This window comes from Aquila chrysaetos, chromosome 12, assembly GCF_900496995.4.
Source record: "Aquila chrysaetos chrysaetos chromosome 12, bAquChr1.4, whole genome shotgun sequence".
NCBI classification, from domain to species: domain Eukaryota; kingdom Metazoa; phylum Chordata; class Aves; order Accipitriformes; family Accipitridae; genus Aquila; species Aquila chrysaetos.
In genome coordinates, this window is record NC_044015.1 from 2,081,587 (window position 1) to 2,107,520 (window position 25,934).

The 25,934-nt window shown below is 67.3% G+C and overlaps 5 protein-coding genes across 5 annotated transcripts; 1 reads left to right on the top strand and 4 right to left on the bottom strand.

The window, feature by feature from the left end:
• Positions 1–125: 125 nt before the first annotated feature.
• Positions 126–14,299, bottom strand: SSBP4 (single stranded DNA binding protein 4). The gene is given in 21 exon segments (XM_030034096.2): positions 126–1,545; positions 1,822–1,923; positions 2,741–2,769; positions 3,028–3,106; positions 3,196–3,266; positions 3,360–3,414; positions 3,520–3,555; positions 3,660–3,705; positions 3,854–3,900; positions 3,902–3,922; positions 5,099–5,155; positions 5,157–5,170; positions 5,290–5,359; positions 5,485–5,544; positions 5,705–5,788; positions 6,578–6,607; positions 6,609–6,668; positions 11,509–11,593; positions 12,653–12,714; positions 12,893–12,965; positions 14,071–14,299. Coding segments are annotated over 21 exon segments (1,167 nt in total). The 5' UTR covers positions 14,127–14,299; the 3' UTR covers positions 126–1,515.
• On the bottom strand, positions 6,675–9,368 carry LOC115349600 (translation initiation factor IF-2-like). Its single transcript, XM_030034109.1, has 2 exons — positions 8,901–9,368; positions 6,675–8,842 (listed from the first exon to the last, which is right to left on the bottom strand). Exon 2 carries the CDS (start codon positions 7,716–7,718, stop codon positions 6,687–6,689), a length of 1,032 nt encoding a protein of 343 aa, XP_029889969.1. The 5' UTR covers positions 7,719–8,842; positions 8,901–9,368; the 3' UTR covers positions 6,675–6,686.
• Positions 14,300–15,335: 1,036 nt separating the features above from the next.
• LRRC25 (leucine rich repeat containing 25) lies at positions 15,336–18,848 on the top strand. The gene is made up of 3 exons (XM_041128128.1): positions 15,336–15,430; positions 15,670–16,585; positions 17,840–18,848. The coding sequence occupies exons 2-3, from the start codon at positions 15,693–15,695 to the stop codon at positions 17,961–17,963; spliced, it is 1,017 nt and encodes a 338-aa protein (XP_040984062.1). The 5' UTR covers positions 15,336–15,430; positions 15,670–15,692; the 3' UTR covers positions 17,964–18,848.
• Positions 18,849–20,187: 1,339 nt separating this feature from the next.
• Positions 20,188–22,413, bottom strand: GDF15 (growth differentiation factor 15). The gene is given in 3 exon segments (XM_041128129.1): positions 20,188–21,177; positions 21,179–21,401; positions 22,101–22,413. Coding segments are annotated over 3 exon segments (1,107 nt in total). The 3' UTR covers positions 20,188–20,606.
• Positions 22,414–23,148: 735 nt separating this feature from the next.
• LOC121233729 lies at positions 23,149–24,125 on the bottom strand. Its single transcript, XM_041128130.1, has 2 exons — positions 23,931–24,125; positions 23,149–23,778 (listed from the first exon to the last, which is right to left on the bottom strand). Exons 1-2 carry the CDS (start codon positions 24,123–24,125, stop codon positions 23,149–23,151), a joined length of 825 nt encoding a protein of 274 aa, XP_040984064.1.
• Positions 24,126–25,934: the final 1,809 nt, after the last annotated feature.

Below are 25,934 nucleotides of genomic sequence, written 5' to 3' on the forward strand. Positions count from 1 at the left end.
CTTCTGAAAAAAAATCAAATTACATTTATTGATGCAGGGGCAGGGGGTGTTTTTTTTGTTGTTGTTTTGGGGTTTTTTTTCTTTTTTTGTGTTTTTTTTCTTTTTTTTTGTTGGGGTTTTTTTTGGGGGGGGGGTGTCCCCCATTTTGTTTTGATAAGCAACAGGGATTCTAAAGGCTCTGGGGACGCGAAATGGGAGGGGGGGGTCCCTACACAGAACGACTATGCCTATGGCGGGCACTACCCCTACGGAAGCCGGGGGCTGCCCCCCACCTCGGCGGGGGGGCATGACGGGGGCCCCCCCCTGGCATGGGGCTGTACAGGGGAGGGGGCCTAGATGCACGGTGGCAGTTTGGTGGGGGGGGGGTGGCAGGGGAAGGGTTTGAGGTCTTTTCTGTTATAAAAGAGGAAAAAAAAAAAATCAGAAAAAAACACACAAAAAAAAAATTCCTTCATATTAAAGTTTTACAAGTGGTCCCTGGGGGAGGAGGGGGGGGGGGGCGGGGGGGCCCCGGTCTGGCGCTCGGGGGGGGGGGCCGGGGATCACAGTGCTGGCTGAGCACGCAGACGGGGCTGGGGGCCGGGGACCCCCCCCCCCGGGGCTGGCTTGCTGCCGGGGGGGGGCTGCTCTCTGCACTGGGGCCTGCCCTATAGAGCGCTTGGGGGGGCCGGGTGCTCCATCGGGGGGGTTTGTATGGCTTGGCCCCCCCCTCCCTGCCCCCCCAGCACAGCCTGGGGTGCCCCTGGCTTTGGGGGGGGGGGGGGGGGGGTCTGCAGTGGTGGTGGGGGTCTGTGCTGGCGGTATGGCCCCCCCCTCCCCCTGCCCCAGGCTTTGGCAGGGCTGGGGTTTGGCTATGGGTCCCCCCCCCCCCACCATGGATTTGGGGGGGGATGCCCAGCAGGGAGGGCACTGGGAGAACTGGGAGGGGGTCATGCCCTCCCAGACAGGGCAGGAGGGGGGGTGGGGGCCCACTGCTCATTAGCATTTCAGCTAATTGCAGTTAAGTGCATGTGCCCCAGCTGGGCAGCATGCCATGGCGGGGAGGGGGGGGGGCTGCAGCACCATGAACCTCCCACTCCCCCCAAAATGCTGGGGGGGGGGGGCACCACCTGCCAAGGGGGGGGTAGGGGCACAGTGCCATGAAACCCCCCAAAAATCCCCTTCCCCATGCTTGGGGGGGGGCTGGCACCCATAACACCCCCACAACAGGCCCCCCCCCCCCCGGTGTCCAGACCCCCTCCACCCCAGCACCTACCCCCACCCTGGGGGGGCATTTTGGGGTGGGGGGGGTGTCCCAGTGCTGGGGTGGTCCCTGCCCCGGGAGCGGGTGGGCAGTAAATAAGTCGCATGACTTATTTCTAATTATTTTTTTTTTTTTTCTGGTTTTTTTTGTTTGTTTGTTTGTTTAGTGTTTTGGGCTGGGGGGGGTTGGGGGGCGGGTTGGTAATTATTATTAATTATTTTTTTTCTCTGGTGCGTGTGGGCGTCTGGCTGTCGGCGGCCTCGGCGCTGGGCTCACACGCTCATTGTCATGCTGGGCGAGTACTAGAGAGAGCGGAGACACCAGAGGGTTAGCTGGGAGGGGAGGGGGGGTCCGGGGGGGGGGGCACACACCACTGCCCCCCCCCCACACCGCCCACCTCACGCCTCCCGGCCGCTCGGCCAAGGCAAATTCCCCGCTGCCATGGGGGGGGGGTCCGCCACTGGGACTTTATTGTCGACCCCCCGCCTCGTCCCCGGCTGCCGCGCCCCCCCCCGGGCCCCCCGCCCTCGCCGCTTGCCCCCCCGGGGGTCCCCGGGGGTCCCCACCGGGTCCCTTACGCTGTCGCTTTGGAAGGGGTTTAAGAAATTGCTGCTCAGCTCGGCGTCGTCCCGCGGGGTGCCGGGGGGGTTGCTCAGGGCCCCCAGGTTACTGGGGGAGCTCTGGGGGTGGGGGGAGAAAAATGTTAGTGGAGGGGGGGGGGGTATGGTGTGGGGTCCTGGTGGATTGGGGGTCCCAGTAAATGGGGTCCCAGGACATGGGATCCCAGTACGTGGTGGGGGGGGGGGGTCCCAGTACGTGGAGGGGCGCTCAATAAATGGGGTCTCAGTATGTGGGGTGGGTCCCAGTGCATGGGGGGGGGCTCAATAAATGGGGTCCCAGTATGTGGGGTGGGTCCCAGTGCATGGGGGGGGCTCAATAAACGGGGTCCCAGTACATAAAGGGGGGCAGGGGGGAGCCCAATAAATGGGGTTCCAGGACATGAGATCCCAGTACATGTGGGGGGGGGTCCCAGTGCACGGTGGGGGAAGCTCAATAAATGGGGTCCCAGTATATGTGTGTGGGGTCCCAGTGTATGGGGGGGCTCAATAAATGGGGTCCCAGTATATGTGTGTGGGGTCCCAGTGTATGGGGGGGGCTCAATAAATGGGGTCCCGGTAGATAAAGGGGGAGCAGGGGGGTCCCTGTGCAGGGGGGTAGCCCAATAAATGGGGTCCCAGGACATGGGATCCCAGTACGTGTGGGGGGGGTCCCAGTGCATAGGTGGGGCTCAATAAATGGGGTCCCAGTATGTGTGTGGGGGTCCCAGCGCATAGACGGGCTCAATAAATGGGGTCCCAGTACTTGGGGGGGGGGGGTCCCAGTGCATGGGGGGGACAAATAAATAGGGTCCCAGCGCACGGGGGTCCCAGTGCACAGGGGGCCCCAGCAGTGCAGGGGGGGTCCCAGCACCCGGGATTTCAGGGTCCCCCCACTCACCTTTGGCAGCCCGTCCATGTCCCCGGAGCCTGCAAGGACGACAGCAGCGTGTTAGTGACCCCCCCCAAACCGTGTCGTGTCCCCCCCCCAGCTCCCACCCCCTGCCACCCCCCTCCCCGTCCCCACTGCCCCCCCCCCGCCCTGCACGGAGCCCTCCTGCCCGCAGATGGAGCTCACGGACCGCAGGATGCGGCCACAGCCCCAGCCTGGGGGTGCTGGGGGGGGGGGGGACACACATGACACCCCTGGGTGGGTGGGGGGGGGCGTTTTGGGGTGGGGGTACCCACCTAAGGATCCGTTCATGTGATGCGGCTCCATCGCGCTCATGCCACCCATGGGTCCCTCCGGTCCGGGTCCCATTGGGAACTGGAAGGGAAAGGGGGGGGGGGGCTGTGAGCAATGTGGGGACCCCCCCCCATCCCCATCCCTGTCCCCCCCCCATCCCCGTCACTCACGTTTGGCCTGTTCCCCGCGGGCCCGATGGGGTTCATCATGGTGTACATATTCTCACTGGAGTTGGTGGAGTCTGGGGGGGGGGGGGCAGAACACCATGGAGGGGGTGAGCCTGGCACCCCCAAATTCCTCCCCCACCCCTAAACCTCGTCCCGTAGACACTCACCTCCGGGGCTGGGCAGGATGGGGGTGCCGGGGGGGCCACCACCCCCGGGAGGGCCCTGGGGGGGGGAGAGGAGGGAGGTGAGTTGGGGGGGTAAGGGGGGGGCACAGCGGGTTTGCCTGCAGCATGGGCCCCCCCCCCCCAAGTGCACCCCGATACTCACCACATAGTTCCCAGGGGATGAGGAGGAGTAGGCGATCTGGGGGGGGGAAAGAAGGGGGGGGGGTCAGCATGGGGGGCATGGAGCCAGCACCACAATGGCTCCAGTGGTCTCCCCCCCAGATATCCCCCCCCCCAACTTACAGAGTTGGCGCTGGGGTTTGGCCAGGGCCCACGGCCACCGGGACCCCTGGAAGGCAACAGGGAGAGGTGAGGGGGGGGGGGTCCTGCCGGTCTCTGGGCCCCCCCACCCCTGCGTGGCCACCCAGCTCCCCCTGCCCAGCTCCGGGATTGGGGGGGGGGGTTGTGGGGGGTGTGGGGGGGTCCTGGTGCCTTACATGTTCATGGCGGGCATGCCAGGGCCGGCCAGCGAGCTGGGGGGGGGGCCGCATCCCGCTGCCGTAGGTCTGCAGGGAGAGCAGGGGGGGTCAGCAGGGGCTGGGACATCCCAGTCCCTGTCCCCATCCCTGTCCCCATCCCCACCCGTTATCTCCTTGGTCCCAACCCCATCCCTAGCCCTGTATCCCTGTCCCCAAACCCATCCCCATCCCTATATCCCCATCCCCAGTCCCATCCCTGTCCCCAAACCCATTGCTATATCCCCATCCCCAGTCCCATCCCTGTCCCCATCCCTATATCCCTGTCCCCAGTTCCATCCCTGTCCCCAGTCCCATCCCTGTTCCCAAACCCATTGCTATATCCCCATCCCCAGTCCCATCCCTGTCCCCAAACCCATCCCTATATCCCCATCCCCAGTCCCATCCCTGTCCCCAGTCCCATCCCTGTCCCCAAACCCATCCCCATCCCTATATCCCCGTCCCCAGTCCCATCCCTGTCCCCAAACCCATCCCCATCCCTATATCCCCGTCCCCAGTCCCATCCCTGTCCCCAAACCCATCCCCATCCCTATATCCCCATCCCCAGTCCCATCCCTCTCCCCAAACCCATTGCTATATCCCTGTCCCCAGTTCCATCCCTGTCCCCATCCCTATATCCCTGTCCCCAGTTCCATCCCTGTCCCCAGTTCCATCCCTGTCCCCATCCCTATATCCCTGTCCCCAGTCCCATCCCTGTCCCCAAACCCATTGCTATATCCCTGTCCCCAGTCCCATCCCTGTCCCCAAACCCATTGCTATATCCCTGTCCCCAGTTCCATCCCTGTCCCCATCCCTATATCCCTGTCCCCAGTTCCATCCCTGTCCCCATCCCTATATCCCTGTCCCCAGTCCCATCCCTGTCCCCAAACCCATTGCTATATCCCCGTCCCCAGTCCCATCCCTGTCCCCATCCCCAACCCCATCACCCTCCCCATCCCTGTGTCCAGCCCCATCCCTATCCGAGTCCCTGTCCCCATCCCTGTCTCCCTGTCCCCATCCTTGTCCCCCTATCCCCATCCCCGTCTCCCTCCCTGTCCCCATCCTCATCCATATCTCCCTGTTCCTGCTCCCATCCCTGTATCCCTGTCCCCCTGTCCCCAACCCCATCCCTACCCCTGTATCCCTGTCCCCAACCCCATCCGTGTCCCCATCCCTGTGCCCAACCCCATCCCGGTCCCTGTGTCCCCCCCCCCGTGCCCCCCTCACCTGGGGGGCCATGCCGGCCATGCCTCGCGGGGGGTTCATGCGCTGCATCGGCCCCCCCCATGCCGGGATGCCCTGCGCAAAGCGGGAGGGGGAAAGCGTGAGACCCCCACAGCAACCCCCCCCCGACCTGGTGGCGGAGTTAGGGGACACACACACACATGGGGACAGGGACCCCCCCCCCCCAAACTCACCCTGCGACCGCGCAGCCGGATCCATGGCGTTGGGCAGCAGCGGCTGGGAGCCGGGGACACCCACGGGAGGCTGTTGGGAAGGGGGGGGGGGACACACAGGACAGTGGGTCAGGGTGCTGTGGGACCCCCCCCCCCCCACCCAGAGGGGTCTGCAGTGCTGGGAGGGGGGGGGGTCCCTGTCCCCGACGACCTCACCTGGTTCGGCATCCGGAGCGGGGGCCGGGGGCCGCCGGGGTAGCGGGGGGACATGAAGGGCTGCAAGAGACGGAGCGAGGTTGGGGCGGTGGGGTTGGGGGAGGATGCGAAATGGGGCTGGGGGGGGCTGCGGCATCACCCTGGGGGGGGGGGCTGGGACACTCCTGCGGGCACTGGGGGGGGGGGTGGCCGGGGGCTGCCGGGCTGTGCCCAGCCTTACCTGGCTGTGCGGCCCCAGCATGGGGGCACCGGGGTTGTGGGGCGGAGGTTGGGCGTGGGGTGATGGCTGAGAGCCCGCAGGTCCCTTCAAGAGAAATAAAACACGGTTATGGGCTGGGGGGGGGCCTGGGGAGATGGGGGGGGGGGCACCCCGGTGGGGGGCGTGAGGGGTGGGGGGACACTGGGCTGGCCCCATGCTGGGAGGGGGCAGCACTGGTGGTGGGGGGGGGGGGGGGTGGGAGGTTGTCTGGCTGTGCCACAGCATGGTGGGGGGGGGGGCCCCGGCTCATGTAACAGCCCCCCCCCCCAGCTGCACGCACACGTGGGGCTCAGGCGTGTGCACACGCTAAGGGCACGGGCACGCACACGCCTGCAACGTGACGTGGGGGTAACAGCCGGGTTCCCCAGCACTGTGTGCAAGGGTCCCGGCACGCACACGGGCTCACACGCGTGTGCTCGCGCATGCACGCGCGCACACACACACGTGTGCTCGTACACACACGCGTGCTCACACACACGAGCCCTCCGCGCTCACGCCCCAGCGCCGCGGGTGCAAGCGTGCGACGCTCACGCGTGCACGCGTACGCCCACGCCCGCACGCTCACGCGCAAGACGCGTGCTCTCGCATACGTGCACGCTCACATACACGCATGCACCTACTACACGCACGCTCACACACATGCACGCACGTACATGCAGCTCACGCGTGCACGCTCACGCGTGCGCAAGCACACGCAGCAGGATGACACCCCCCCACGCCGCCAAGACCACCGAGCCCCCGGCCAGCCCTGCCCACCCCCCCGCAGGCAGCGCAGGCGTTGGGGGGGGGGGGGCACACACACAGCCCCAAGACATGGTGCGGGCAGGCTGGTACCTGAAAGAAGGCGGGGGGCATGGGCCCCCCCCGGCATGCCGTCACCGGGGGGCAGGTTCCCCATCACCGGGCTGGGAGCCGCCGCCGCGCTCTGCGGGGAAAGGAGAGCTCAGCGCCGGAGAAGGTGGGGTTGGGGGGGGTCCACCAGAAGCCCCCCCCCCCCCCCCCCCCATCCCGGCACCCCAGGGGGGAGCAGGCGGTGCCGGATCCGGCCTTTGCAGCTGCGCCCCATCCCTGGTACATCTGTGCCGGGGGGGGGGGACACACACACACGACACACATTGGGGCTGGCTGACCTTTGCGGCTTGGGGCCACCAGTGTGTCCCATTTGCCCTCCAGTCCCAGGGCCACCCTGTGTGTGTGTCCCCCCCCCCCCCCCCCCCCCCCCCCCCCCCCCCCAGCCAACGCGGGTAACGTCAAGCTCGCCCCGCGCGAGTGAGAGGGTAGCGCGGGGAGAACCCGGCACGTTTCCCTCCCAGCCAAACTGGGGGGGGGGGATGCTGCAGCTGGCCCTGGGGGGACCCTGTGGGGGGGCTGGCTGAGCTGGGGGGGGGGGCTCGGGCAGGGGGCCCTGGCCCCACTCGCCTGCCGGCCCAGTCCGAGGGGAGCTGTTAAGGGAAGGAATGTGCCGGCTTTCCGGCTCGGCCCCTCCGCCACAACTGGTTTCAATTTGTAGGGGAGGAGGAAAAAGAAGGGGGGGGGGGGGGGAACCTTGCGCTGCCCCATCTACCCGGGGGGCCCCGCACCGCCCCATGGCCCCCCCCCCCCCCAAACCTGCTGCCAGCCCTGCGGGGAGAGGGGGGGCCCCGGCTGTGGTTTTGGGGGGGGGTTCATCACCCACCGATGGGTGATGGGGTCGGGGCACCCGTGGGTGCTGCTGGTGTGGAAATGGGGATGGGATGCTGGTTGGGGAGGGGGAGACCCCCGGGGCGGGGGGGGAGTGTCCCGTGGTGGGCACACGGGTCACGCTATGTACACGGGTCACGCCAGCACACGGGTCATGCCTGGGACACGGGTGACAGTGGGTGCTGGGGGGCACACGGCCGAGGGTCCCTGCCCCACGGCGTGGCCAGGCTGTGGCCCAGTGCCTGCTGGGGTCCGGAGGCTGGGGGGGGGGGTGTCCCAGGGCCCCCAGCCTCATTTACCAGCTGCAGGATCCGGCCCCAGGCGCGCCCCAGCCCCAGGGATCATTTGCAAGACAATGGGAGTCTGTGCAGGCAGCCAAAACCAACAGAGCCTGGGGGGGACTGGGGGGGGGGCAGGCACAGCCCCCCCTTATCCCGAAACCACCCCCAGCACCCCTCCCCGTTAACCCCTCGGCCACCATTGCGGTAGGGGACGGTGGCCCCCCCCCCCCCCCCCGGCTGGGCCCTGGGGTCGGGGTGAGGCGTGGGGAGCCCCTGCGCGGTGGGGGCACCTCGGGGATGTTTGGGGTGATGGGGGTGGCAGAGGGCGCGTGTGGCCAGCACAGAGCCCCCCCACGGTCCCACCACCAAGCTCATCAGGGAGCCATCACAGAGCCCACCGTGGTCCCACCACGGAACCCACCATGGTGCCCACCACGGAGCCATCACGGAGCTCACCCCACGATCCCACCACAGCACCCATCATGGTGCCCATCACAGAACCATCACAGAGCTCACCATCATCCCACCACAGCACCCACCATGGTGCCCACCATGGAGCCATCATGGAGCCCACCACAGCACCCATCATGGTGCCCACCACAGAGCCATCATGGAGCTCACCATCATCCCACCACAGCACCCATCATGGTGCCCACCACAGAGCCATCATGGAGCCCACCATCATCCCACCACAGCACCCATCATGGTGCCCACCACAGAGCCATCATGGAGCCCACCATCATCCCACCACAGCACCCATCATGGTGCCCACCACAGAGCCATCATGGAGCTCACCACGGTCCCACCACAGCACCCATCATGGTGCCCATCACAGAACCATCACAGAGCTCACCGTCATCCCACCACAGCACCCACCATGGTGCCCACCATGGAGCCATCATGGAGCCCACCACAGCACCCATCATGGTGCCCACCACAGAACCATCAGAGAGCTCACCATGGTCCCACCACAGCACCCATCACGGTGCCCATCACAGAACCATCACGGAGCTCACCATCATCCCACCACAGCACCCATCATGGTGCCCATCACAGAACCATCACGGAGCTCACCGTCACCCCACCACAGCACCCATCATGGTGCCCACCATGGAGCCATCATGGGGCTCACCACAGTCTCACCACAGGACCCATCATGGTGCCCACCACAGAGCCATCATGGAGCCCACCGTCACCCCACCACAGGACCCATCATGGTGCCCACCACAGAGCCATCATGGAGCCCACCACGGTCCCACCACAGCACCCATCACGGTGCTCTTCACGGAGCCATCACGGAGCCCATCGTGGTGCTCATCACTGGAACCACCACGGTGCCCACCCAGCCTCGCCCACCCCCGCGTGACACAGGGGACGGGTCCCCGGCCAGCAGCTGCCCCAGGGGGTCCCCCCCCCCATCAGCCCGGGGGGGTGCCGGGAGGGGTGAAGGGTGAGATGGCAGCAGGGTCACCCCACGGCCATGGGGCCAACACGGCGCCCGCGCAGCCACCCCACGGATGGCAGGGAAGCCTTTGCCTGGGGCGGGGGGGGGGCACAGGCCCTGTCCCGTGTCGTGTCCCCCCCCCCGGGGGACAGAGTGGGGGACCCCCCCCCCAACTCCCCTGCCCCATGGTGCAGGGACGGTGCTTGACCCCCAGCCCCGAGTGGGGCCACCGCTGCCCCCCCAGCTCCAGCCCTACAAGGGGGACAGTGCTGCCCCCCCCCCCGCCATGACAGGGACCGAATTGGGCGCCCCCCCCCCCCGGACTCCCCCCCATCACTCAGTGATGCAAAGCAGAGTTGCCATGGCAACAGGTTGGGGAGTTTCGGCTCCTCCTGCAAGCTCAAGGTCAGGAGGGAGAAAATGGGGGGGGGGGGAACATGGGGGGGGCAGAGCACAAGCTGGGGGGGGTCCCCACACCACCACACCCCAGGGGGACCCCAGACCCCACTGTGGGGCCGCCTGCTGCCACACGCAGGCTGGACCCTGCCAGCCCCCCCCCCCCCCCCAGGGTGATGCGGGGGGGGTCACCGTCCCCCTGATGCTCATGGTGGGGGGGGTCCCCACGCACCCCGGGGGGGGGGCCGGCCGAACAGCACCCACGAGAGGGCGAGGGGCACCCGCTCCACGCCGGGGAGCCCTGATTCACCCCATGGGTACCGGTGGGCAGCGGGATGGGGACGCGGCCGTGCCGGGCATCCCGTGGGGTGCAGCGTGGGGGCTTGGGGGGGGGGGGGGGGCGCGAGCCCCCCCCCCCATAGCGGTCCCCAGCGCCCCAGCTCTGCCTGCCAGGCAGCACTGCCATGGCAACGCGGCCTGACCCGCGCCTCGTCCCCGGCGTCACCGCACCAGCAGCCTCATTAATTCCAGCATGGAAATCAGCTCTGCGCAGTGCCGGGGGGCCGGGGGCGGTGGGGGGGTGAGGGGGGGGGGGGGGGGGCCCTGCTGCAGCCCCGGCCCCGGCAGCCCCCGCGGTGTTGGCGCAGGCACACGCGTGCCCACGCACGCCCACGGGGACCCGCTGTCCCCGCAGCGGTGATGGGTGTCCCGGAGGGTAGGGTGGTCACCCCACTCCCCCCCCCCCCAGTGGGGTGCTGAGCACCCGGAGTTTGGGGGGGGGGGGGGGGGATGCGGAGGGAAGGGGGAGCAGCTCCGGCCCCGCTCCGGCAGGATGGGGAGAGGATCGGGGGCAACGCGTGCCCCGTGGCCTCCTCCGTCCCACGGCACGCCTGAATGCCAGGGCACCGCACGTCCCACAGCATCCCACGGCGCCGTGGACCCCGCAGCATCCCGCATCCCGCGGTACCACGGATACCGCAGCATCCCGCATCCCCCAGCGCCATATATCCCACGCGGCACGGCACCGCGTGTGCCACAGCATCCCGCATCCCACGGCCTTCTGCATCCCGTGGCATCCTGCACGCCACGGCATCACGCATCCCGCAGCATCCCGCATCCCTCGGCACCGCGGATCCCGCAGCATCCCGCATCCCTCAGCACCACGGATCCCACGGCATCCCGCACCGCGTGGCACCGTGGATCCCGCGGCATCCCGCACCATGGATCCCGCAGCATCCCACACCCCTGGGACCACGGCATCATCCCCCATCCCAGGGCACGGTGCCCCCCCCCCCAGCGGGTCCCCACCGTCCCAGGACCCGGTTCCCCTCCTGCCACCCCCTGTCCCCCCCCCCCTTTCCCTGCCCGCAGCCCCGGCAGGAGCGGGCACACGCCGGCAACCACGCCGGCAACCGGGCTGTTGACTCTGTGCCAATGATTAACTCGCCAAAGGCTGGCACCGATAACGAGGGGAGCTGCCGGTGCCAGGGTGGGGGGGTCCCACGGGTGGTGTCCCACCGAGCCCCGAGATCGCGGTGGCCCCCGGGTCCACTAGGTGAGGGGGGGGGGGGGGGGGGGACACGACACACGGACCCCAACCCGGCTGGGGTGCCCCCGGTTTGGGAAGGAGAGCCTGTTACTTTGCCCACGCCGCGGGATGGGGTGGGATCCGGGGGTCTCTGTCCCCCGTGGGGTCAGCGGAGGGGGATGGGCACGCCGGGGTCCCTGGGTGTCGGGGGGGGGGCTGAGCCAGGCCCCCAGGGATTACCCCCCCCCCTCCTCGCGCCGCCCTGCAAAATAGGTCACCCACGCTGGCGAGGCCGGGGCTGGCAGAGCCGGCGTTAACCCCCGGACCGCCGGCGTCCTCGGCACGGGGGTCTTGCCAGCTGGGGGGGGGGGGGCAGTGTGAAGGGGGGGGGGGGAGCGGGGGCACAGAGCCCCCCCCCCAGCACCACGGTACTCACATAGTCGTGGAAGGCTTTGGCCTCGCTGGAGTGCTCACAGGTTTCCCGGCGGTCGGGAGCGGCACAGTACAGGTCCCAGAAGACACTGGAAAAGTGGGGGGGGGGACACACACAGTGGGTCAGGACCCCCCCCCCCCAAGATGCGTCCCTGTCCCCCTACACCGCCCTCACCCGCTGTGCCCCGTGGCATCGTCCCCCCACTGCCAGCTGAGCCCGGCCACGCTCGTGTCACTGATGGCCGGCGGGGTGGGGGGGCCGGGGCCAGTGCTCTGTGTATGCGTCCCCCCCCCCATGGCGGGGGCCTCCCGGCTCCGGCGCTGTTTTCCCTGGAAACGGTCGCTACGGCCGGAGCCCAAATTCCTGGGACTTTACATCAGGCTGCAGCATCCCGGGGCGGGATGGGGGGGGGGGGGGGGGGGTCCCACCACCCACACCCCCCCCACCCCGGGTGCTGGGGTGGGTATGGGATGGCAGAGGGGCCGGTGCGTGTCCCACTTGCCCCCCCCCCAGTACTGTTTGTGGGTGCCCCCCCAGATTTGGGGTGTAGTGGCCAAGTGCCGGCAGCGGGAGGGTTAAGGGCCTGGAAAGCACTGTGCCCCCCCCTTTACTGTCCATCCCCCCCCCCCCCCCCCCCCATAAATCACCAACTAATCGTTTATTGGAAATGGCTAAATGCGGCGGTGGCGGCACCGTGGCGCCCGGCACGGCCGGATCCTGCGCCCCACCGAGGGCCCCCCCCCTCCCCGTCACAACCACGCTGGGCCGAGACCCCCCCCGGCATGATGCCAACCCAGGGGGTGCCCCCCCCCCCCATCACCATCACCCCCCCAAGGGTGCAGGGGGTCCAGCCTTGGGCTGGGGACCCCCCCCCCCCCCCCCCCCCCCCCCCAGCCCCACGCTTGGTGCCAAATTGGATCCATCTGGAGGGGCCGGGGGGGGGGGCCGGGGCGTAGCCGGGATGTGAGGCCGGGGGGGCCCCGAAATCGCTGATGGGAAAAGCAGAGCGGCAGGTTTATGGGGTACGAGGTGATGTGGCGGCAGCACAGGGAAAAAGGGGGGGGGGGGGTTCCCAGCCCCGACACTGTAGGGAAGGGTTTTGGGGGGGGGTCCAGCCCCACTCCCACTCCCCCCCCCCCCAACTCACCACCACCAGGAGTGCAGGAAGCCGGGGGGCTCGCCCAGCGTGATGTTCTTCTCCCATCGGATCTGCGGAGAGGGGGCACGGGGGGGGGGGGTCAGACATCACCTTACCAGGCCTGACACCCCGGGGATGGGCTCAGGGAGCCACAATGTGGGGGGGGGGGGGGGTTGTGTGTGCAGGGCTCCAAGCCTGTGGAATGAGGGGGGGGGGGGCGATGTGCTGTGTCCCCCCCCCCGGTCTTACCTCCGAAAGGAAGGTCTGGGCCGATTTCTGGGCCCCCACGTGCAGCAGGTACTCGTAGACGTACAGCGCCAGCCTGTGGGGACGGGGATGGGGTCTCGGGGGGGGGGTCTCAGGGATGTGTGTCCCCCCCCCCAAAGGGACCTGCCACCCCCGGGGTGCCCCGTTGCAGGGCCAGCATCCCCGCGGTGACACCCCAGTCCCGACAGCCCCCCCTCCCCGAAAGGCAGGAGGGGACCCCCGAGTGACACCGGGGGGGGGGATGATCAGGATGGAACCCCCGTTAAACAAGTGCAGAATTAACGGGGGGGGGGGGATTCGATGTCACCTCCCTGCAAGGGAACCCCCCCCCCCCCCCGGGCATCACGGTGACACCGAATCCCACCGGCGCCACCGGGCACCTCTCCACGGCAATCGGTCCCCGTCACCGGGGTGGTCGTCCCGGTTCCCCGGGGACGAGTCAGGGCCGGGTGACACGTCCCACGCGGGATGTCACCGTGGGGTGAGTGCCACCGCGGGCGTCCCCTGGCCGGGGACCTTCACGGGGGGGGGGGCTCCGGGGCTCCGTCCCCGGTGCTCCGTTAACCCCCCCCCCCTCCCGGGGCAGCGGGAAACGGGACCCTCGGGGCTGACACCAGGCTCAGGGCTCGTCGTGGGGGGTGCAGCCCCCCCCCCCGCAACCCCCCCACTCCCCCGGGGCTCCGGCAGGTGCCCCGGGGACAGCGGTGACCCCGAGTACCGGGACCGCGGCGGGGAAGGGCACAACCGGGGATACCGGGTCACGCTGCCGGTGCCCCCGGGGGGGGGATGGCACGGCCCCGGGGCGGGGAGCGGGGGGGGGGGAGGAGGAGGAATCGCGGCTCCCGGTGCCCCCGGAAGGATGGCAATGCCCGGTGCGCATCGCGGCTCCCGGTGGCCCCGGTGGCCGGGCTGAACCCCGACGGTTCCCGCTGCCCCGCGGCTGCCGCCGGTTCGCCCCGGCGGGGCGGGGCCGCGGGGGTCCGCCCGCCCCCCGATCTCCCCCCCCCCACCACCACCACCCCCCACCACCACCACCCCCCTCCTCTCCTTCTCTCCGTCCCCGCTCCCCCGGCGACCGCCCCGGCAAACTTCCGCGCCCCCGGCCCGCTCCCCGCCCCCCCCCCGCCGCCGCCGCCGCCGCCGCCGCCGCCGCCACTCACTTCTCGCGGGCCTGGCCGTCCGAGGGCACACCGGAGCCCTTGCCCTTGGCGTACATACTGGGGTAGGCGGCGGCGGCGGCGGCACCGGCTGTCAGCGGCCCCGGTCCCGGTCCCGGTTCCCCGCCGCCATCCCGGAGCCGGAGCCGGAGCCGGACCCGGCGGCTCCCGGCCGCGCGCGCGCGCCCGCGGGGGAGCTTGAAACCGCCGCGCCCGGGCCGGGGGGTCCCCGCGCCGCCGCCGCCGCCGCCGCCTCCTCCCGCCCCCCCCCCCGCCCCCCCCCCCCGCTCCGCGCGCGCGGCTGTTCCAGCAACACCGCCCCCCCTCCCTCCGCCCCGCCCGCGCCCGCCGCTCTTAAAAGGGCGATGGCCAGCTCGGAGGAGGTGGTGGGGCCGTGGTATGGAGGGGTAGTGACACGAGGGGGTGGACGCAGGCACAGTGGTCACGGCGGGGGGGGGACACGTGGATGCGAGGGGGTGGGCACTAACACGAGGGGATGGACACGGACACGGTGGACACATGGATGTCGGGGGGGGGAGGCACACGGAGGGACTTGGACACGAGGGGGCGGACGTGGGCACGGAGGGACACGGAGGCGAGGGGGGGGACATGGATGCGAGAGGGGACTCGGACACGGGGGGATGGACACAAACGTGGCGGACTTGGCGGGGCGGGGGGGGGGACACGGGACACTGACGGCAGACACGGGCCCACGGGGAGGACACAGGCACGGGGGGAACGCGGACGCGGGGAACACCGGGATGGGGACACGGACACACACCCACACACGGAGCCCTCCCACCCCAGCCCTGGGGTCCCCTCACAAGCCGGGGGGGTGTCGTGTCCCCCCCCCCCCCCCCCCAGAGGACCCCGAGCAGAGCCCCCACGGGTGCCGAGACCCCGGGGAGGGCCCGATCCTGCCCACACCCCCTCCCCGAGCCGCCGCGACGGCGCGCACACGCGTGTGCGTGGCATGTGCCTGCGAGCGTGCGCATGTCCGCGGGAAGCTGTTGGCGCTGCCCACTCGAGTGTTCCCGGGTCACCAGGGCCGCAGGGCTGGGGTCCCCCACCCAGACCCCCCAAAACCCCCACCCCCCCCCCCGGGCTCCCCCCAGGCCCCCCGGGCAGGGAGCAGCACCCGGGGTCAGAGCCCTGCAGCACCCCAGGAAAAGAGCAGGGGGGGTGCAGCAGTGGCCCGGGGGGGGGTGCTGAGGCAAGGGGTGCTGTGTCGTCCCCCCCCCGTGTCCGTCCCCCCCCCCCGGGACCGGTTACGCCCTGGCAGGGTGACAGGGGACGGCGGGACCCGCCTGTTCCTCTTCCCACACCCCTGCCCGCGCCAGGCAGAGCCGCAGCCGGAGCGCAGGCGAGTTGGGGTGCTGGGGTCGGGGGGGGGGGTCCTGGTGGTGGGGGGGGGGGGGTGCTGGAAAAACCACCTGCCAGGACCCTTGGGTGCTGCCGTGCCAGGGGAGAGAGGCAGCGGGGTGGGTGCCAGACTGGGCTGCGCTGGTTTGTGCTGGGAGGGTGTGCTCGGTTGGAATGGGGGGGGGGGGGGGGCGCTCAGGTGGGTTTTGCTGACACCCCCCCCCCCCGTTTTCCACCCAGGCGCCCGGCGGGGCGGAGGGGCCATGGGGCACCCTGCGGCCCCCCTAATGCCGCTGCTGCTGCTGGTGCTGCAGCCCGCGGCCCCCTGCTTCACCGTGCCGTCGGATGCCCCCGCCGAGCTAAATCTGACCAACAGCAGCCGCCGGTGCGCCGAGTTGGACTGGGGCCTCTTCCAGCGGCAGAACCAGCTGTGGCTGAGCCATAACGGCATCGAGGCCCTGAGCCCCTCATCCCGCGTCGAGCCGGAGCTGGAAAAGCTGGACCTGTCGTACAACCGGCTACGGGAGCTGCCGGCCGCTTTCCTGAGCCGAGCGTGGGGGCTCCGGCATCTCCGGCTGCAGCACAACCGGCTACGGGAACTGCCCGCCGGTTTCTTCGCCAACGCCACGGCTCTGCAGAAGCTGTGGCTTCAGGGTAACCCCCTGCCCGCCGTGCCCACCACCGCCTTCCAGGACGGCCTGCGGTATTTGGCGGTGCCGTGCCGCTGCGACGTGGCCGGCAGCGTCCTGGCAGCCTGCTCGCGGCCCGAGGGCGCGGCGCTCCGGTGCCAGTGCTTCAAGTCCCACGACGATTCCTTCAACGTCACCGATTTCCACGCCCGGGAATGCCGGGGCGACGTGGGGCTGGTGGCCGGCGCGGTCGGGGCCACCGGCGGGGCGGCCGTGCTGCTGGCGATCGCCGCCGTGGTTTGGTACCGGCGGAGGAAAGCGGCCGGCGCCGCTGCCGGCGCGGGGTGGGGTAAGCGGGAGTCTGCCACGGCCCACGGGCAGCCCCGCTACATCAGCCGGGCCGCTGAGATCGGCACCGCCGATGCCACCGCTGCCGCGCCGGACTATGAGAACGTCTTCGTGAGCCCCTGCGCCGCTCCGGCTGCCGCGCGGGGCTGGACGCCGGAATGGCAGGAGCGGCGGTACAGGTGAGGCTCCGGCACGGGGACCGGCTGCTTGGGGTATGTCCCATCCCTTCCCATGCTGTGCCAAGCCATGCTATGCCATCCCATGCCATCCCATGCCATCCCATCCCATCCCATCCCATCCCTTGCCATCCCATCCCATCCCATCCCATCCCATCCCATCCCATGCCATGCCATGCCATCCCATCCCATGCCATCCCATCCCATCCCATCCCATGCCATCCCATGCCATGCCATCCCATGCCATGCCATGCCATCCCATCCCATGCCATCCCATCCCATCCCATCCCATGCCATCCCATCCCATGCCATGCCATGCCATCCCATCCCTTGCCATCCCATCCCATGCCATCCCATCCCATCCCATCCCATGCCATGCCATCCCTTGCCATCCCATCCCATCCCATGCCATCCCTTGCCATCCCATCCCATCCCATGCCATCCCATCCCATGCCATGCCATGCCATCCCATCCCTTGCCATCCCATCCCATGCCATGCCATGCCATCCCATCCCTTGCCATGCCATGCCATCCCATCCCATGCCATGCCATGCCATCCCATGCCATGCCATCCCATGCCATGCCATCCCATGCCATCCCATCCCATGCCATCCCATCCCATCCCATCCCATGCCATCCCATGCCATGCCATCCCATGCCATGCCATGCCATCCCATCCCTTGCCATCCCATCCCATCCCATCCCATGCCATCCCATCCCATGCCATCCCATGCCATGCCATCCCATCCCATGCCATCCCATCCCATGCCATCCCATCCCATGCCATCCCATGCCATGCCATCCCTTGCCATCCCATCCCATCCCATGCCATCCCATCCCATGCCATGCCATGCCATCCCATCCCTTGCCATCCCATCCCATGCCATGCCATGCCATCCCATCCCTTGCCATCCCATCCCATCCCATGCCATGCCATGCCATGCCATCCCATGCCATGCCATCCCATCCCATCCCATGCCATGCCATGCCATGCCATCCCATCCATGCTGTGCCATGCCGTCGGGCCCCACTCATGCCACCCCATGTCACCCCATCCCGTGCCATCCCGCGCTGTCCCATCCCACCACCCCCAAAGCCCAGGCACTTGCCGGGGCTGAGCCCTTTTCCCCCATCCGCACCCCCAAAACCACCCCATGGCGTTCGCTCCCTCGTCGGGGACCAGCCCCCCCCCCCCCCGACCTGCCCCATCGCCTGGGCACGGTGCCGGGGGTGCCACCCCTCTGTGTCCCCCCCCAGACCCCAGGTTCCGGTGGACGATGACTATTTTCTGGAGAGCGACTCCGTCTCCGGGGACCAGCCCATCTACGCCAACACGCAGACCCCCGGCGAGGACAGCATCTACATCATCCCCAACCAGTGAGGGGCCGGGGGGGGGGGAATCCGGGGGGGGGGCTGTGGGGACGAAGCTCTGGCTCCCACCGACGCTTCTCCCTGAGGCTTTCCCTGGTGGCCCCCCCCCAGCCCAGAGGGGATGGGGATGGGCGCTCCCCATGGATGAAGGCTCCGTGGGTCTCCCCACGGCTGGGACGGCGACACGCGTGGTCCCCACGCACGCATCCTGCCAAGGAGGCCTTTCTCAGAGGGGGCGGGGGGGCGCATTATTTTTAATCACCCCCCCCCCCTCCAACCCCCTCCTTCGCCCCAGTTCCCACCACGGGGCGAGCGATGAGGGCTAGCGCTTCCTCCCCAGGGCCGGCAGCCACCGACCGCGGGGACGCTTCAGCACGGCATCCGCCGGCACGCCGGCACGCCGGAGCCTTCCCAGCCGGGGACACGTGGGGGGGGGCCCCCCCCCCCCCCCCCCCCGCCTCCCCGGGGCCATCTGGCAGAGCGGGGGGCCGTGGGGTGACTGCGGCACACGGTTCCTCTTCCCCTTTCGGCTGCCGATGGAGAGCGTCCGGGTGCACGTGCGCTTGGGGACGTGTCGGTGGTTGGGGACATCTGGGCACCGGGAACAACCCCGCCGTCGCCTGCAGCACCTCCGCCCTTTTCCTGCTAAATCTGCCACTTTTGGGAACAGAGCCGTAGCACCCTTTTGTTTGGTTTTTTTTTTTTTTTTAATGCTCCTAGCAAGATCCCTGAGCCCGGCGCTGCCAGGTTGTGCACCCCGAGGGGACCGGCAGCCTGGGGACATGGGGACCCTACGGCTTGTCTGGGTGCCCCCCCCCAATTCTTCGTGGGTTCCCTGAGCTCCGGTCCTTGTGATGCTCCACCGTGCCCCATTAAATGGTTTAATTATCTTCAATTACCTGTGTAGCTCGTGGTCTGCTGGGAGCCCTGAGCAGGACACAGGGTGGCTGGTGCCGTTCCTGGGCTGGATCCGTCCCTCTGGCAGCAGCGAGGTGGCACCAGCCGAGCAGAGCCGCGGTTCGTTATCTGTTAATGGCACTGACGGCCTCGGTAAGGGGTGTCGGTGGCACAGGGGTGGCTGTAAACATTAACCCAAAGGAGCTGTGTAAGGCTGGAGGTCCCCAGGGAAAGTCCCTGGAGCTCCCAAAGCCCTTGTCCCCAGAGCAGGGGTCCAAGGGACCAGGACCCAAGGACAGGTTCCCAGAGGCCATGTCCCCAGAGCAGGGGTCCAAGGGACCAGGACCCTCAAGGACAGGTCCCCAGAGCCCACGTCACTTTGGCCCAGGTCCCCAGAGTGGAGGTCGCTGAAGCCCAGGTCCCTCAAGTCCATGTCCCCAGGGTGGAGGTCCCCGTAGCTTGTGTCCCTCAAGCCCTGGTCCCCAAAGACCCCCATCCCCAGACCGAAGGTCCCCATATCCCACGTCCCTCAAGTTCTGGTCCCCAAAGACCACGTCCCCAGACGGGAGGTCCCCATATCCCATGTCCCTCAAGCCCTGGTCCCCAAAGACCCCCATCCCCAGACCGAAGGTCCCCATATCCCACGTCCCTCAAGTTCTGGTCCCCAAAGCCCACGTCCCCAGACGGGAGGTCCCCATATCCCACGTTCCTCAAGCCCAGGTCCCCACCGGGAGCTGCCACGGAGCCGGGCAGCCCAGGACACCCCCGGGACATGCTGGAAGAGGGGACAGGACAGAGAGGAGCTGTGACCAGCAGAGCCACCTCATCCAGCTGTGGCAGAGCCCGGGGGAACCGGGTATTTCCCCCACCTCTTGGTGCCCACAGGGTCCCACGGCTGAGGTACCTGGAAATCGGACGGCGGCTGCATCCCGGCTGGACGTCCCAGCCGGGGGCGGGGGGTCAAGGCTGCGCCCAGCACCCATCTCAAGGACACAAACAACTCAAAGGTCTCTGGGAGCATCGCCCAGGCATTACTCACCCGCCACGGCAGCCGCTGGCAGGGGAGGGATGGGGCTGGCCCAGTCCCGGAAAGCCATAAGGATTTACAGGCAAATCCATATGGAGTCAGCTCCCGACCGGTCACCCGTGGAAGAGGGGCTGAGGGTCCGAGCTGCGGGACCCCCAGCTGAAGGTGACCCACTGCGGGGCTTCTGTCGGAGACCCCCAGCCGGTTGTGCGGAAGGAGCAGCCAGCATCCCTGTTCCCATCACTTTATTCATTTACATTATTACATTATTTCTGTTTTATAGAAATATATAAAATGCAAATACACACACACAAAAAAACATTTCCCAAAAAGGTATTTTGCTATAAAATACAATAAGTTAGCAATAAATAAGAGGGTTGTATAAATAAGTCTCTAAGCAGAGAAGAGATGATGCTCAGACATGGGGCGGGCTGCGGCCACGCGGGGACAGACCCACCCCGGACTGTTTGGGCTCTCTCGGGTGGGCAGGATCCACCTACCAAATAAAATATGGTTTTAAATAAGGGAAGAGAGGGGGGAATAAGTTATTGTGGCCTGTGGAGGGGAGTTCACAACTGGGGGCTGAGCCAGATGGCGGAGCCGAGGCTGGCGCGGAGGCATTTTGTGCCACGGGGTCCGGTTTTTGGGATGCCGGAGCTGCCGGGAGACGGGGAGGCTCTGCCCCATCCGAGCGGTGACGGGTCCCGGTCCGAGCCGGAGGCGATGCCGTCAGGCACAGTGGCACCTGGTGACCAGCATGTCCTCGAAGAGAGTGGAGACCAGCCTGCCCTCGCCATCGTAGTGCATCAGCACCATGGGGTCGTAGCCGGCGGGGACGCAGCAGGGCGGTGGGGTGGCTTTGGAGAGGGAGTGCATGCGGGCTTTGATCTGGGCGTGCATGCTGGCCGGCTTGTAGTTGTGGGGACAGGAACCTTCGCAGAACCTCATGTAGTAGCTGTTGGGGGCAATGACCCAGTCCGCCCAGCCGATGTCCTGGAAGGAGACCTTGAGCGACTTGAGGCAACACTTTCCGTCGCTCTTCCCACACTCCTCCTCCAGCCCCCGGGCTCTCCTGGCCCCCCGACCCGTGGTCTCATGGGTTTCCACCTCCAGCACCGGCGTCTCACCCCCCGAGGTGGCCAGCAAGGCTGAGACGTCGGCCGTGAAAGCCAACTCCAGGCGCAACGCGTCCTCGGGACCGGCAGCCCAGGGCTGGACGGCCGCCGTGAGGTCCAGGCTCCGGGCATCACGGTCCAGCTCTTGGCTACGCAGGAGCTGGGGGGTCCCGTGAGCCCCCCCCCAGTATATAGATGCTGACCCGGGGGGGCACGGAGGTGTCGGGCAGGGACACGCCGGGGGATGCCGGCGACTCCTTGAAGAGCTTCAGCTCCGCCTGCACCACCCGGAGCTGTCGGTGGAAAGCCTCGGTGCGGGAGAGGAGGAGATGGTAGCGGTAGGGACCGCGGGGGTCCGGGTGTCCCCGGGGGTCCTGATGTCCCCGGGGGATGGCCGGCTGACGCAGCACTGCGGGGACAGGGAGGAGAGCTGTCGTTAGAGACGGCGATCCACCCCGCCAGCCAAGGCTCGTGACCAGCTCCTGTCCGGCAGCCAAACCGCCGTCTCCAGGGAATCACCCCAATCCCGAGGGATGCTGAGGCCAGGGAGATTCGTCCCCATTCTCATCCTCAGATCACTTGGAACCCACCGTCTCCGGGGACCCCCAGCCGGAGAGTCTCACCGAGGAGCCCCAGGACCTGTTGGGGTGACCCCCACCCCACGCCCTGGCTGTCCCCCCCCCCAGCCAAAGCAGCAGGAGCCGAGTATTTCCCTAAATCACCCCAGATCCGGATAAAACCCCAAAGTGGGGCTCAAGCTGGGGCTCGAGGGATGGCACCTCCGCTCGCCTCGAACCCCGCTCCGAGCACCCACAGCTGCCGCTGCGCCGCTGATCAAAGCTTCCATCCCAAATTTCCTGGGTTTTGTGTTTTTAAGCAAAACCAGCTCGAACGGTGGCTCCTCCCCAGTGTCAGGGCAAAGGAAGCAGCCGGGATAAGGATGACCACGGTCACCGCGATTCATGCCCGGTCATGTCCCGGCACACACCGAGGCAGCTGGGCTGGCATGCCCGAGCTGGGACACGCTGGGAACACACACGTGTGTGTGCCGGGGCGGGGGGGGGGGGAACGAGGGTCACGGGATGCACGTGGATCCGCGGCCACTTACGCGTGGGGGTCAGGCGATGCAGGCGCCTGGTCCTGGGCACGGCTCCCTCCTCCTCCCGACTCCGGTTTCCCATCAGCTCGGCCACTTTCTGCTGGTACAACCGCTGCGCTCTCCGGATGCTCTCCTGGTCCAGCCGGTGCCGGACCACGGGGGGAGTGGGCATCCCCAACCGCTCCAGGATCCCCTTTTTGATGGCTTCCAGCTGGAGCTTGTCCTCGTCCCACGCGTGGGGCCTCAGCTCCACGCCGGTGAGAAGCAGCAAGAGCTGGAGGCAGCCAAGGGCGGCCCCGACATCCCGCAGGACCCTCGGCATCGCGCAGGCAGCCGGCGGGTCCCGGGGGGATTTATTTGCAAAACCTCTTGCGCCAAGTCTGGACGTGCAGCTCCCGGCGATGCTGCCAGGGGAATGAATGAAGTGGACCAGACCTGAATTTATAGGAGCCGAACTTTGCCCGCCCTCCGTCCCCCCTCCCCGTCCCAGGCTGCCGGCGGGTGACGCCGGAGTAAACACCCAGCAGGAATCTCTCCTCTCCGCCTGGGATTTCGTACGGGAGCTCTGGCGGTGCTGGAGTTGGGTGATTTGCAAGCTGGTTTGCAGCTGCGGAGATGAAAAATACGTAATACTTTTTCTCAGACACAAACATTTCCCTTCCACCTCCCGTTTTCCTCGCGGATCGCCGTGCCAGCTCACGGCCGGGGGGGATCCCCCTCACCTCCCCTGCCCTGTCGGTGAGGGGCGAGCGGCCGCGGGCAGTATCCCATGGCCCCGGAGGCGGCAGAGGGTGATGGAGAAAGGATGATGTGCAGGGCAGCACCGTGGTGCAGCTTGTCCACCCCTGCATCCTCGGCTGCCTTCTCCGTCCTTCGCCTCGCGCCGGTCCCCGTTGGCACACGGGTCCCCGTCATCGCGTGGGACGGAGCCGGGCACGCAGCCCGTTCCCTAAAACCCCTCGGAAGCAGAAGCGGAGCAGGGAAGCAGCGGCCAGGCAGCCCGGCTCGTGCCGGCACACGCACGGGAGGAGGGAGCGGATCAGCGTTGGACCTCGTCCTACCAAACCGACGCCGCAGCCCGGCTTGCGGCAGCGGCTGCCCCGTGCAGCCGATGACCGGTGTGGCCGGGGGACGGCTCTGCCCCGGGTCCGGTCCCTCCTGAAGCAATGGTGGCCCGGGTTACATCATCCCTGGGCAGCCCGAAGACGGTCGGGATGGAGCCGGGCACGCCAGGCTGGCACGGATCCAGCGGGGCCACGTGCGGTGGGAAGCGCCGTGCCAGACCGGGGCTGCCCACGCACCGGGAAAGAGAAAATCCAAGGTGGGAACAAGCCACCGAGGCCGGCACGGGACCACCTGTCTGTCGCCTTCTCCTAAGGGATGCTTTGACCAAAAAAGATGAGGAGAGGGATGAGAAACCCCCCGGTCGGACGAGGCAACGGGCAGGTCCCCCCCCCAGCGCTGGCCGGGGCAGGCGAGGCCGTTCCCAAATGTCCTGAAGTTGAGCCAAGCGCCTGGTCTTTAACCGTGCTCCTGCTACGGGATGAACGTGCTTACAGTAATCCCCCGATTTACAGCTGTTTATTCTCTGCTCCTCCTCGGGAGCCAGCTCCAGCGTTACTCCCGCCTTTCTCACCCGGTTTCTTGAGGGGTTGCCTGAGGCAAACCCGAGACCAAACGTTTCACCCTAAAACACGTGAAAGGAGAAGTTTGTCAGCACGAGCAGCGTCACGTGAAGGGGATCGCCCCAGCTCTGGCTCCTCTGCCCTGCTCTGGATCCGTCCTTGCAGAGGGATGGATGAAGAGGGGGCAGGAGGAGCCCGCCCAGAGACCTCGCACCATTTCACCCTGCCTTTCTCTGCCCGGAACCTCCAGCTTGGAAAGAAACCCCATGTGTGGCTCACAGGGAAACCTCAGGGTCAGGTTTATCTCGAGTGCTTCGTCCCATGTGGAGTTGGGCACCGTTCTGCTTCTGCCGGGGGTGTCACGGCCGGGCAGGGAAGATGCTCGGATGAGCCTCCCAACCCGAAGCATCTTCCCGCCGGGAGCTGGTCCAGGCACCGGCTCCTCAGTGGGTGCTTTCGTTCCAGCTGGATCTGCGGGATCCTTAGGGAGTTCCCGGGAGCACCAAGCACCCCTGTGATCCCCTTCCCTGGGGATTTTATCAGCTGGGGTGACTGCAACCCTTCAGCCCCCCCCCAATTCAAGGAAGAAGGGAGACGGAGCATCACCCCAGGAGGACCACAAACCTCCAGGTAACACCCCGGGGGCAGAAACGCCATGCCACCCCATCTGCCCCGAACATCTCCAGGTCCCCAGCAGGCACCAGTCCGGCCACCAGCACCCTCCACCATCTGCAAGGTGCCAAACACGCTTGTCCAAAGCCGAATCGGAGCCGTGCAGCACGTCCGGGCGCAGGAAGAGGCCCTGACCCACCAGCAATCACATTGCCCGGTCCTTGAGCAAGACCCAGCAAACCCCTAAATCCTGCAGTTCTGCTTTTGCAATGAATTTTCTAACCGTAGGCGCGTTGCGTGGTACAAGCCCCATCCACGAGTGACGCACAGTGGCTCGCGCTCGGAGAGCATCAAAGTTTGCCGAAGCCGGATGTTTTCTCCCAAAAGGCGCCAGCCGTGGAAGTCGGAGATTTACAGTCCAGCAACAGCCATAAAACTTGTGTTTTAAGAGCAGCGGTTGTGAATGCCGAGTGACCTGTTATGAAATGTCCCAGCGTGTCCTCACCAGCCTGCAAGATGCGATTGCACAGCCTCAGCCCCGTGCGTAAACAGCATCCCACGTTTCCTCCGGTCCTTACTGGGCCGTTAGTGCATCATCTTTTGCATCAGAAGGTCCGATTTATCCAACACCTCTTCCTAGCGGGATGCAGGTTCCTCTCCAGTTAATGCATCCTACATGTATCCCTTGGCAAGCTACAACCACAGCGCAGCGCTCTCACCCATCTGGCAGGGATCTAGAGTAGCGATTAATAGCAGCACTTGGGCACGGGATTGCTGGTGGCCGGGGACTCCTGGACCTTGGATGGGCCAAGACAGGGGCTGAGGATGAGGAGGAGCTGATGCCCCGGTGCCGTCGCTCCTCTGCACGCGGCGAGCAGGAGAGAAACAGAGTTTTGGTGATTAAAGCATCACATGGAGGCCAGCGGCTGGAAAAGCTGCTAGAAAGTCCAGGAAAAGCTCAGAGCGTGCACTGCTGAGCCTGGAAAGATATAAATAATCTTTTTGCCTTCTCTCCATCTCCAGACAAGAGGTGGTCAGCAGGGACTACAGTGGGGGACACGGCAGATGCTTGTTGCCATCCCCAGAGCCACCCGCGGCTCCCAGCTGAGGCAGCACCGGGGAAAGAAGCCACGTTGCAAACGCTGAGATTAAATGCCAAAAGAAACAAGAAGGGGAACACGAACATTAGTCACTTCCCCATGAAATGCAAGCTGGCTGCAGCCCTCAACTTGAACCAACTTGAGCAGGGCTCGGAGCGGGATCGGCGAAGCTCCCGGCACCGTGCCGGACTGCGGGACAAGCCCCAAACCAGCCACGTGCAACCGGGGCTTCGTGGCTCCTCGAATGCAATTCCTTCTGCATTGGTGATGCGATCGTGGCTGGGGGGGCCGGCTCCGCTTCGCTCCCCCCGCAGCTCCCCCAGCCCATGTGGTGGGACGCTGATGGGGGCAAGCGCAGACGAGGGGGCTCCGAAGGGCTTCGATTCCCCGAAACTTCCCTGCGGCTGCTCGCCCGCACGCACTTGCAGAAACCTCGGTTATTTTTGTAGTGTTCCTTATTGCAAGCGGCAGGAGGGGAAGTGCTGCCCTCCAGATTTTAGGTCTAG

Excerpts from the sequence above, each read along its gene's own strand:
- LRRC25 (XM_041128128.1), top strand. The coding sequence starts at position 15,693 with ATGGGGCACCCTGCGGCCCCCCTAATGCCGCTGCTGCTGCTGGTGCTG. Across the intron at positions 16,586-17,839 it reads TGGCAGGAGCGGCGGTACAG|ACCCCAGGTTCCGGTGGACG; the intron begins GTGAGGCTCCGG and ends GTCCCCCCCCAG.
- LOC121233729 (XM_041128130.1), bottom strand. The coding sequence starts at position 24,125 with ATGCTTCGGGTTGGGAGGCTCATCCGAGCATCTTCCCTGCCCGGCCGT. Across the intron at positions 23,779-23,930 it reads GAGAAAGGCAGGGTGAAATG|GGTGAAACGTTTGGTCTCGG; the intron begins GTGCGAGGTCTC and ends CACGTGTTTTAG.
- LOC115349600 (XM_030034109.1), bottom strand. The coding sequence starts at position 7,718 with ATGAGGCTGGGGGCCCTGGGACACCCCCCCCCCCAGCCTCCGGACCCC.